The sequence below is a fragment of the Sorex araneus genome, chromosome 8, assembly GCF_027595985.1.
Source record: "Sorex araneus isolate mSorAra2 chromosome 8, mSorAra2.pri, whole genome shotgun sequence".
In the NCBI taxonomy this organism is placed as follows: Eukaryota; Metazoa; Chordata; class Mammalia; order Eulipotyphla; family Soricidae; genus Sorex; species Sorex araneus.
In genome coordinates, this window is record NC_073309.1 from 2,230,434 (window position 1) to 2,242,524 (window position 12,091).

The 12,091-nt window shown below is 49.6% G+C and overlaps 1 protein-coding gene across 1 annotated transcript in view; it reads right to left on the reverse strand.

The window, feature by feature from the left end:
* CDH13 (cadherin 13) overlaps positions 1–12,091 on the reverse strand; it is a 700,004-nt gene that overhangs the window by 491,561 nt on the left and 196,352 nt on the right. The window contains exon 2 of the mRNA XM_055146163.1: positions 3,547–3,658. Within this exon, the coding sequence (XP_055002138.1) occupies positions 3,547–3,658 (112 nt within the window). The remainder of the gene's footprint in view (positions 1–3,546; positions 3,659–12,091) is intronic.

Consider the following 12,091-nt stretch of genomic DNA (forward strand, 5'->3'; position numbering starts at 1 on the left):
GGCCAGGAGTGGTCGCTGGGCACAGACCCAGGCCTAAATCCTGGCAGTGGGGGGCGTATCGCAATCCCAAACCGGCCCCTCTACCCAGCCCCCACCCCACCCGCAAGAGACCTTTACTGGGAGTCATTTTTACTGAATTTCTTTTTCCACTCAAGTTACTGTCCCTTTTCTTTGCTTCGTTTTCAAAGAAGAATGGAAATCACGCTGTCCTTCCAGTGCGGCTTTCAACACTGAGATGAAGCCAGGAAAGACTTGCTGGTGTGACTAGAGTCGGGGCTTTGCATCACCCCCGAGGAAACAGGGTCAAGCAGCCCCCCGTCACGTTAGACGGAAGAGCGGGTGACATGTTTGATCCGAGAAGCCTGTTGAAAAATGGCCTTTTAAAGACAGAAGTGGGTCTGGTGAGTGGGAAGGAGAGCAGAATGAAGAATTATTTGGATGTGAAGAAAATAAAAGACTTTAAAACAACCGAGGGAAAGATGTGTGAGAGGGAAAGGTGAATAAAATATTAGGGAAATAAAAGGAGTGGAGATGACCATTAGTAACGGTTAAAGGAGGAAAGATAAGTCACAAAGAAGTGAGGAGAAAGATAAAAAAGGATAAAAGGGAGTATTACTGTCTGAACAAAGAGAGCCAGGTACCGTGGGCAGAATAAACATTCCCTGCACCCTGAGAAAGCCCAGCAGAGCTGGCTGGATATAAGTCTGCGGTCTGAGCAGATAAACTGTGTCTGTCAGGCAGAGACAACACCTTCAGACAACTTTATAGAATAAAGAAAGAATACAGACATCAATTGATTGATTGCTATGTATCTATGCCTGTGCAAGACAAAAATTCACAGTGATTTGAAACCAAAGCTCTTAAATGCTGCAGAGATAAAGAGAAATGGAAAGCCAAAATGTAATGAAGGCAGCCAGGATAACATTTCCAGGCTTCTAAACTCGCTTATGCCTGAGACAAGGGCATTCATTTCAATGTCAGTCAAGTATCTTGCTCGTTTTCTGGATCTTGCTATTTGACCTCTAATAGCTAAGTATTTAAATTTTTTCTGCTCTGATTGATTGATTACTTTCGTTTCTCACCCAGACGCTGGCCTATGTCAATATGGTCTTCATTTTGCAAGCTCCACCACTCACTGGGTATGTGGTTAGTCACATTTTTCATGGTTAGCAGGGATGGTCTTATGTTGAACCACTGAACCCTATGGAAATTCATGAAAGAAACTGAGAATAAGACAAGGAGAATAAGAGAAAAAGAAAGGGGTAGGAATAGGAATGTGAAAGAATAATTTTGAAAATATTAATTGCTTAGGGATAAAAATCTATCCCATTTTTGTTTCATTTTTAAAAAATTTTTTTTCAAGTTGAATAGAGCAATGCATTTCTAATAGTAATATTTTGCAAATACATATATTTTTTCTAACTATAGTTAATGGAGACTCTCAAATCTTTCTTTTCCATTTAGGCACAGTTAACCTTCTTTTCAGGGTTTATGCTCATAATAACCTATGTTCATTGCTTGGGGATCAACTCAAAAGTGCATGAGCAGAAATGTTCTCTGTAATTTTTGATCCTGGTAATATATATGGATACTCTCATTTCACAGAGAAAGCCAAGTCAGATATTGCTGACCCAACAATTCACAGACAAACTCACATCTAAAAATTTAAATGTCCTGATTCCCATATCATTGACTTTTCCTTAATGTGCTATCATTGATAATCAACCTAGTTTCATTTAACATTTACTAGCTTACACAGAACCAACAACCATAACCCATTTAATTACTTTAGGGGATTTGAAAAAAAAAACAGAGACACACACAAAACTGTGATATTGGAATGTACAGTATGGTCTAGTTTAAATTAAAAAGATCCCCCAAAGTATGATTGTTTCCAGCTTCTCGGCAGTGAATTAAAAGCTGTTTGGTGTCATGGAGATTACAGAAGCAATCACATTTACGGGCCTGTTTTGCATACCAACTCTATTAATTTCCATACTCGGGCTTCACATTTCTACGCGTGTTAATATAGATGCCATTTGGGAGATCACTTGAAAGAAAAGAGAGAACAAGGAGGGAGAAAGAGGAGGAGTAAGAAGAGAGAGGGAAGAGAAACCAGAAAGATGGTTCTCTTGTGTACCACATCGGAAATATATCAGTTCTTGGAAACTGAAGAATCCGGAGACAAATGGGGGTTCCTGATGGCCTGACCCCGGCGTCTCACCCAGGGAGCAGAGAAACATGAAACCACATATTGGAATTCAGTTTTCGTGCCAGGCCTCACCTTGTGTTACAGACTCTAATTATCGCAGTGATTTCATTGGCGTAATCGTGTCGAGATGTGCACGGGCCTCACCTTGGATATCTCCCTTGATACTCAACATTGCATCTTCATTATTGTGTTCCTTTCAGCCCTTGAACTATGTCCTGGACTCAAAGAACAATCCAATCAAGGAGCCTAGCTTTGCTGCTCCCTTCATACATGCCAGACACAGAGGAAGAAGTTGGGCCAAGTGGCGAGCCCAGAAGCAAACCCGAGACAGGAAGGGCGAATGTGCAATTATCTTCCCGAATGGGCCTTCAGAGCGGCTGACCAGAGCGAGCTGCTGTTTTCAGGGACTGTAGTCCCACATGCTAAGGGACAGTGCTCAGGAGCTCACAATTAAGAGGTTAGATGCAAACCATCAATTTTAAATTCAATTTTGCTAACACTATGCCTGTTGGACATTTAGCAGTGTACTCCACAGCCTCCTAAGGATAAAGGAATACCGTATTGGCAGGAAATAGGGGAGGTGATTATCACCACAGACCCGAGGGGAGCACATATGAAGAAATCCATCAGAGTCTGGGGAGATTTGTTTCATCCACAGACGCCTCTGTAGGATCTCTTTGGATCTTTTTGAAGACCACCTTGCTAGCCTTATGGGTTTTATCCTCTGCTAACACCTCCACAGGCCAAGACTGTGTTCTCAGCTCTGTTCGACCTCCTGAAGTCAGTGGGACATGGAACGGATCAGCACCCCAGCAAGAACATTGCTCATCAACTAGAACTCTGCCCGCAGTGCTCAATGCTTCCTGCCCTCGCCCAGAGCAGTTCTCGGGTTGAAGACTGGTGATTCTCTTCACTGGGAGTGTACAGGAAATGCTCATCAAAAGATACATACAGGGGCCAAAACAATAGCACAGTGAGGAGGGTGTTTGCCTTGCATGCAGCCAACCCAGGTTTGATCCCTGGCATCCCATGTGGTCCCCTGCGCACCGCCAGGAGTAATTCCTGAGTGCAGAGCCAGGAGGAACCCCTGAGCATCGCTGGGTGTGACCCAAAAAGCAAACAAACAAACAAACAAACAAACAAACAATCGTACAATCAATTGCCCTCCAAGCTGGCACAACCCCTATTCAAGACTTGCACCATGGGCCAAAGAGCAACATGAGGATGATCAGGAAACATTTAGCTTAGGGAATATGACATCTGGCTCCGAGATGCATTCGTAGACACTGGAGAATTCAAAAGGAGTGGCCGGGAGCATCAGCAACGTTACTTACAGTTGAGAATCCACTGGTCCTCGATGAACTCAGCAGGCTGTTCGATGTGGAATAGTTTCTGCTCAAAGCCCGGTGTACACTCCAAACCGCCTGCAGATGTTAGCAGCAGCACCTGAGAAAACCAAAGTCATCAATATTTTAACAGCAGTGTGTGTGTGTGTGTTTCCCCGACTACTTTTACCAAATCTGTGACTTTCAGCGGCGAACCGGCATTTTAATTTCATTTCCCGAGCAAAGAGGTAAGTCGCTGCCGTTCCCGCATCTGCCAAGCACCCGCCCGGGCAGTGAGGTTTGGAAAGTGCCCCGACAGGAGCAGCTGGCGCAGGTTCCACGCCGCGGCGCTTAGAGAAATCACTTCGTCAGATTTTCACACCTGCTAAGAATCACACCATGGTTTCCACGTGTGAAATTTCATTACAGAAACTGTCAGTTGCGTGTGACGCCTGCGCGCCCACCACTCGCTCTCTCTGATGCACGGGGACCCTGTCATCTCTGAGGAGGAGAGGGAAGGAAGCGAGACCCTCCCGGGGGAGCGTCGGGGAGGGCTCTGGGGCCCCTGGGCGGTTTCAGAGCAGCGGGGTGGCCGGAAGCCACACCGGGCGACCGAGCACTTTGCAGGGCAGCTGGGGTGCTGGGCTGGGGCGAGTACACGTGGACTCCCCAAGCCTACATTCTAAAATGAAAAGGACCAACGGGCTCCTATCGGTGACGTGCTGAAATGCTGGTATTTTACAGGCGGGATTACACGGTTTACATACAGGTATCATCACAGTTAATCCCCCAGGGCTCAAGGCACTCGCCTTGCAGACGGCTGAGTCCAGTCTGGTTCCTGCCGCCACATACGGTCCCGTGAGCACTGCCAGGGCTGAGCTCCGAGCACTGCTTGTTGTGGCCCCAACCCTCTGCCCCCAGATGAACTTCCCATTTTCAGAACTTTAATAAGTTTGAAAGTGGAAAGTTCTCAGTGGCTTCTAAAAGCTCTTCGTTGTCTTTACAAATCCTTGAAGCACTTTACCAGGAGTCAACTATCAGAGTTGACACATTCCCGGGTGAGGAAAGTTCGGGAGGGTGAAGACACCGAGTCTTAGGAATATGGGGCTCACTCTTGTCCCCCCCAGGGGTTCCCAGAGGCGCCCGGCTTCTCCGGCTCACCCTCCGTTGGGGATCACTGGTTTACTGCATGGGGAGCACCAAACTCCACGCGGCTCAAGGAGCACTCCTGTCACTCAGCCCTAACGGTGCCCTCTCACAAGCATGATCTGCACAACTCCCCACGCAGCCCCCTGACGCATCCCCACACGGAAACGAGGCTGCAATTGATGTTAATGAAACCTCATTCGAATGTGAGCCACCGGTGGTACACGCGCAGCGGCAATGTGTGAACGTGTTGTAAGACCCCTGGTGCAGGCAGGGCCCTGGCGTTCTGGGAAGGCTTGCACACTTTCCCAGAAGAGGGCGGCCCGGGCGAGGGGGGCCTGAGCGTGGCTCTGAGCCTCTTTGATCAGACACAGCCAAGCTCCGCCCACACCTCCGTGTACTTTGTTCTCAGTCTTGCAAACGTTTGCTGCCCATCTCGTCAGTTGCAAGCATTTTCTTCATTATTCTCTGGTGGTGCTGGAATCGAGCCCCGGGCCTCACCCCTGCAAGGCACAGCCTCTCCTCACCCCTGGGCCTCACCCCGGGCCCGGTGGGATGCTTCACTGGGCATGGTAGCAGGAGCGGGGCAAGTCCCCTCCCCGGACAGCCCACCACACCAGCTTGGTCACCTGGGTGACAGCCCAGCCCCCCTCTTCTCTGATCATTCCGAGGCGAGTGTTGTGCCTCCCCGTTTCCACTCGGCTCCTGGCGTTTGCGGCGCTATTGGGCTTGACAATGCACCTTCCACCAGCGGCCTCGCGGGCCTGTGCCTGTCGGTGTTTTTGTGACACGGCTGCCGAGCCCAAGGGCTCCTCTCAGATCCTTCACTCAGGGCCACTCGGGGGACGCGAGACGCTGATCCCGAATGCCAACTCTTAACCACTCACACCGGCTGCTGAAGGAAACTCATTATCGTCCCCCCTGCAAGGAGAGGACAAAAGGTTGGGAGCCGGGAACTCTGGCTTCCCTCTAAATACCAGCCCTCTGGAACGCGCTGGACCCCGAGGAACGGCAGCAGGAATCAATCTCCAGAGGTTCACGGCACGGCGGCCCCCAGAAGCAGCAGAGAAATTGAAGTGGGGAGTCGTCAGCCTACCCTGCCCCGTCCCTCGGAACCCCAGGGAGGCGGGGGCCGCGGTCCCGGGCCCGGCAGCTCTGCTGGGAAAACTTGCCCCTCCTTAAGAGCAGGTCCTGGTCACTTGGCTCCTGGGGCACCCAGGACACCCCAAGAAGTGCAAACAGAATGCAGATTTGGATCTCAGGATAATTTGCTGGCAATTTTTCAAGAAAAAAAACAACAACAACAACACTGGAAGGAGCCTATGCTAATTCCAAGAAACAGCAGCCGGCCAAAGGTCACCTCCAGGCCGCCTCTGTCTACAGTTATGGATTAAGCTTTTCTAGCTCATTCCACCCTCACATCACAGAGCAGGGAATAAATCAGCCACCCCGTAGGCACCAAGGGGAATGACAGTGATCCACGGGCCCCAGTAAGAATCCAGAGTGAGTTAAGTGTGAGCGTTAACTGCATTTCCTCTCCCCTTTCTGCAGCTTCCTCTCCATTCTGATTGTTTGCCAGGAATGACCAGGGGTCTCTGAGTCCTCGAGAAAACGTAAACCTCCCCCACTGCTCACCCAGGCCTGGCGGAAGGACCAAGAGATCTCCCAGAGGCGCAGGCTGGATTTTGAGAAGTCTTGGGGAACTTCGTCCAACAGTAAAAACCCAGGTTGAAAGCCTTGTAGGGCACGGAACAGGCGCACTGTTCCGACAAGACAGGATTCGCAAGTCTGGGCCGGCATTGACCGGTCGTTCCCTGCGTTCATTCACTCACTCACTCACAGTCTTGTTCAGCGGGGGGTCCGTAGGGACCCTGGCAGGTGGCTGTCCTGGCGCTTGCAGAGAAACCCCACAATGGGGTAAGAAGAGCTGAGACTCCAGAGGTGCTTTCCGTGTTCTGACCTCTGCTGCCTTTAGCCACCGCAGTTTGGCATCTCACGACGGCCGTGTTTCCCGGTCTCCTCAGCTAGCAAGGTACGGAAAGGAAGGTGTCCCTTGCACAGACTGTGTGTATTCAGCGTCAACCCAGTGGAGCCGTGTCGCACCGGATAAGTAGCCAGTAATGTTCACGTGACCATGGACTCATAGAAATGAGAGGTGTCAACAAATAATAATGAAATCCATGGACTCAATTTAAGGTTTTTTTTAATTGAACCACCGTGAGATACAGCTACAAGGCTTTCATGACTGAGTTTCAGTCACACAATGACTGAATACCCATCCCTCCACCACGGCACATTTCCCACCACCAGTGTCCCCAGTATCCCTCCTGCCACCCCCTCTCTACCCCACCCCCATGCCTTCATGGCAGACGCTTTCCTTCCTACTCTCTACTTTGGGGCATTATGGTTTGCAATACAGACACTGAGAGGCCATCACGTTTGGTTCTTTGTCCACTTTCAGCACACATCTCCCTCCTGAGTGATCCCTCCAACCATCATTGTCTTAGCGATCCCTTCTCTAACCCAGCTGCCTTCTCCCCCAGCTCATGAGACCGGCTGTCAACTGTGGAGCAATGCTTCCGGCCCATGTCTCTACTGTCCTTGGGTCAGTATACTGTATTATTTTATATTCCACAAATCTCATACTGTATTATTTTATATTCCACAAATGAGTGCAGTCATTCTATGTCTGTCCCTCTCTTTCTGACTCATTTCACTTAGCATGATCCAAGTTGAAAGTTAAGGGGTTTTTTTTGTTTGTTTGTTTGTTTTGTTTTGTTTTTTAATTTTATTGAATCACTGTGAGATAGTTACAAGCTTTCATGTTTGGGTTACAATCACACACTACCACTTCTGGGAATATATCCCGAGGATGCAAAAAAGCACAGTGGAAATAGCATCTGTACCTATATATTTATTGGAGCCCTATAGCCAAAATCTGAACAGTTAAGTTTTAACTTGGAATGGCACCCCAGGCCTCTATGTATAAAATGCCGAGTGAGGGAAGGGTAGCTACGTTCATCATGAGGATCAGGGAGACCAACCCACTAGGTCAAAGTGGAAGGACGGGTTAGAATTGTTGGGTACTTGTCCCTTTAGCCTACACATTCTGCCTTTACATAAATTCCTTTGCACCTCTTTGGGCTTCACGTAATGAAAAGTTTCATGTATGCTATGATAAGGATGCATTAACAAAGAATCAGACTCCTTTAGGGGTCCCCAAGGCTGAATGCTTTACTCAGAGTAGTGGACAAATGTTCTAGCTACTACTATTACCCCTTGACTTTTCAGTAGAATTCAAATTGTGAATCATATCTGTGAATGAACCTGTCACAAATACCCCCCTTTCAATGTCAGCTGTACAGAGTTTGGGACACCTTAGGAAGAAAGAACTCCCAGAGCAGGGAAATGATTATTTGAACGTTAGTCAAAAACAGGGCAGAATCCCTGTCCAATATCATCCAATGTCACTCATAAATATACCATATGGATATACTTTTCCCCAAATCCACTTTAACATTTTAGACTAGATGCTTTGCGTGCTCTTCCAAATTTATTTTTAATGCCACCGCATAATGGTCTTCCTACATGGTTCTTTTGTTCTTTTATGTATTAACTTGTACCTCATAAACAGGAAACCAATACACCTATAAAAGCTCAGCAATGATCAAATTTTATGATCACCAAAGGACTTCTATTATCTGCAGATTACAATAGACCGCTTGGGCGTGCAGAATCCTTCACAGGCAGGCGGAAAGCTCGGGATGGAGCACGTGGGTTCCGAATGAATCCTGGCTCATCAGTTAGAATCTAGAGAAAGAAACTTCGCCTGGCTTGGTTTCCGCGTGTGGAGAAAGGAATCGTAATGGTATCTCCCAGGTCCCTAGGAGAATAAAGGGAATTAACGAGTGTGACGAGTATAAAGAACCCAACACAGAGGGAGTGCTCGGAATGTGACTACTTGGAGCGTTTCCATGCGTCATTCTTACAGCAGGAGAAGGCTTCACTGACACTCTCCAGGGTAGCCCCTGATAGATATCATCAGCCTATTACGTTTGTCATTTTCATAACGCTGTTCAGTGGATAGACTGTTCAGAAAAACCCAGCGGCGAATAGCAGGGAGCCAAATTGACTCAAGTGGAGAGGAATGTGCGTCTTGAGGGTACTGTCCAGTCAGAGCGTTGTGACCCTTGTAAGGACAAAATTGTGCTTCTTTAGCTGCTGTCAAGCCTCCTTCAAGGTGGCAGCTCGGAGTCCGCCCTCCGTCAGAGGCACGGCCCCGAAAGGAAGCTCCGAGAGAGATGGTGGCTTCTGCCTGACATCTGCGTCTCAGCTCCCGCTGCTGAGCTGCGGCTTGGAGCTTTGCTTCCTTCACGGACAGGGCTGATGTCTGCCCTGGCAGGGACTGAATCAGACAAGAGTCAGCTTCAGAGTTTGCTCCCAGCAAGGGGAATTCGTCTGTCCCAGGACACGGGTTGTCAACTGTCTGCGTCTGGGATGATGAGTCCCTCAGATGTGGTTAGTCCAGCCAGAGCAGCCTGTCACTAAGAGCGTTTCTTGGGGCTGTCCTTGTCTACCTGTGCCCCGTGGGACCGCCCGCCCCACGGCACCTGACGGGCACACTTGCCTGGCTACGTAGGAACCTGTTTTTAGCCACGGCTGGAGACTCTGGAAATAGGGTCTCTGAGCGACCCTCTGCTTCTGATGAGACTCCAGTAGCCCTCTGGGAAGGCGAGAGGATCTCCACCTCCTCTAGCTCTGGCTTCTAACACGCCCTGACGCTCAGGAGGAGAGAAAGTGCTTCCGAGATGGCAGAACCAGCCAACGGGAAGAGCAGGAATCAGCAGTGCTCCGAGTCCAGGCGTGCAGGAGAGCGCCCGGCAATGAAGAGCCCCTGATTGGCGTCGGGGCTCTGCGGGGGCTTGTGACCGAAGCCTGAGCGGGGCTGGCTGGAGGCTAAACAGACCATGGACACAGGGTCTAAGACCCTGCCGCCCACCCCCTGGCCAGGCCGGAACGTGGGCATTGGCAGCACCCTTAACCGCCACACTGCGAGGAGCACGGGTGAGGGAGAGAAACGGTGGCGGCGTGCCGTGGCTTCCGCAGGCTGCAGCGGACTCCAGTGGTGTCCTTCCTTAAGCCAGCTCCAACCTGGAACTTTCCCAGTGAGCTTCCAGCGCCTCCCACCCCTGCTCCCCTTTGACTGGACGTCCTCCTCTTGCAAGTAGCAAGAGCATTCGGTGTCATGAAGAGCCTCGACTCAGCCAGCAGCTGTAACCAAAGGGCAAGTGGCCTGTGGTCAGTTCCCTTACTCCCGGCCCCAAACACCAGTGGTTTAGTCTTTTCATAGGTGGTCCATCAAAGTCAGTTTGGAGGGTCGTAGGTTGAGGAGGAGAAACTAGCTCTGATACAAAATGCCCACCAGTGGCCACCAATCAATTCTTTAGTCTGCCAGGGGCCCCAAACCTAGAGTCCTGAAGGGAAGTCACAGTGCTCACAAGGTCAGAAAGGAAAAAGAGAAGAACCTCAAAGCTAGGTTGCACCCTCAGACAAGCATGCAAACACACACATGGGCGCATAGAGGTAGTGTCGCTGTCCCTGTGACACCACATGCACACACAAACAGGCATTAGTAGGCACCCGAGTGTGACCTCTTCAAAAAGGTCCTGGTGTTGTGGCCAGAACTGAGCTTAAAACAGAGCAAGATCGGCTGACCTCAAAATACAGCAATTGCCTTAGATCATCTGGACGAACCTACTATAAACGTGAGGGTCTTTGATAATGGGACAATAATTGAAGAGTCCAGGAAAGACAACGGCCATGAAAGCAGGCCGCAGGAGAGATGCTCCCTGCCTGCGTCAGCTTTGAAGGTGGGGCAAGGGGCCACCCAAAGGCTGGAGAAACATGGGGCGGGAGCGATAGCACAGCGGGTAAAGAGCAGAGCTGGCCTTACACACGGCTGACCTTAACCCAATGCTTGGCACCACATGTGGTCCCTGAGGCCTGCTAGGAGTGACCCTGAGCACAGAGCTAGGAGTCAGTGCTGAGCACGGCCAGGTGTGGTGCCCAAACAAAGATCGACAAACAGGTAAAATCTGAAGATCAGAAAGGACCTACAAGTCAAGGGCTGTCCTGAAGAACTTCCGGCTAGAAGCTACCACCACAGCTGACGCCTTGCATCTGCCCAGGCCACTGCAGACTTCTGACTTCAAAACTATGTGGGACTCTGTTGAGGTGATAATTTATTACCACAGTCATAGAAAGTTTGCACATAACATACCAGAGGAACATAGTCTTGACTTCATAGGAGACCACTCAAAACTACAGGTGCCCTTTCCTTGGATTTTTTTTTTTTTTGCTTTTTGGGTCACACCTGGTGATGCACAGGGATTACTCCTGGCTCTGCACTCAGGAATGACTCCTGGCGGTGCTCAGGGGACCATATGGGATGCTGGGAATCGAACCCGGGTCGGCCGCGTGCAAGGCAAACACCCTACCCGCTGTGCTATTGCTCCAGCCCCTGGATTTTTTTTTAAGACATAAATATAATTTGAGCAAATCACTGGAAATGGAGAAGAGGAAGGATGGGAGTGGGTGAAGGGCGACTGGTGGAGGGAGCATGATGGGAAAGAGGAGAAAATGATTCTGCCTCAAATCCTTGGAGAAGGCGAGGAGACAGTTGGAATGCAGAAGCAGCTTAGTGCCCCGTTCCTGGACGGACATTGCCAAGACACCTTTCCCTTTGTCCCAGTGACTGTCCCTTGGAGAAGACAGGGTGTTCTGGCCTGGTGTTATGGCAGAGCAGCTGGGTTCAATGTTCGGGTCAAAACTGAAATTGCTATCTTCTTCCAGGCCATAGGCGAGACGCAATAGGTGGGGAAATGGTCTAGAGGAAAAAGTAGACACATGGGCAAATAATAGAAGATTCTGTGTATTGAGAATCCGTTAGGAAGCCGAGATTGTTAAGCGAGTCTGTCTGCCTCCAAATCCCTGAGAGATCTCTTTGCTCCTGTGTGGCTCCGGGCTGGTTGCTTAACTTCCCCGTGGCTTAGCCTCCTCATCCGTTCTCTCCAGCCGGTAACGCTTACCCAATAAGACTGAGCCTCACAGGTGTTAAGGTTTTAGGAATTAGCACAAATCAAAAGAGTTGACTCAGGAACTGGCTCATAGCAGGCCTTACATGCTATCCATTGTTAATATTATTTTAATAACTAAGAGTTATAGTACGCTATTAAATACAAAAGGAGAAGCACACTGTTCGCGTGAGGGTGGACGGGCACAGGGCCGCACGCGTGAGCACACAGGAGAGAAGATGGACATTTCCAGGTGGCATCTGAAAGAACGTTCCCTACGGGAGCTTGGTAAATGCAACACCAAGATGTGCCAGTTGAAGAAACGGGTAGGAATT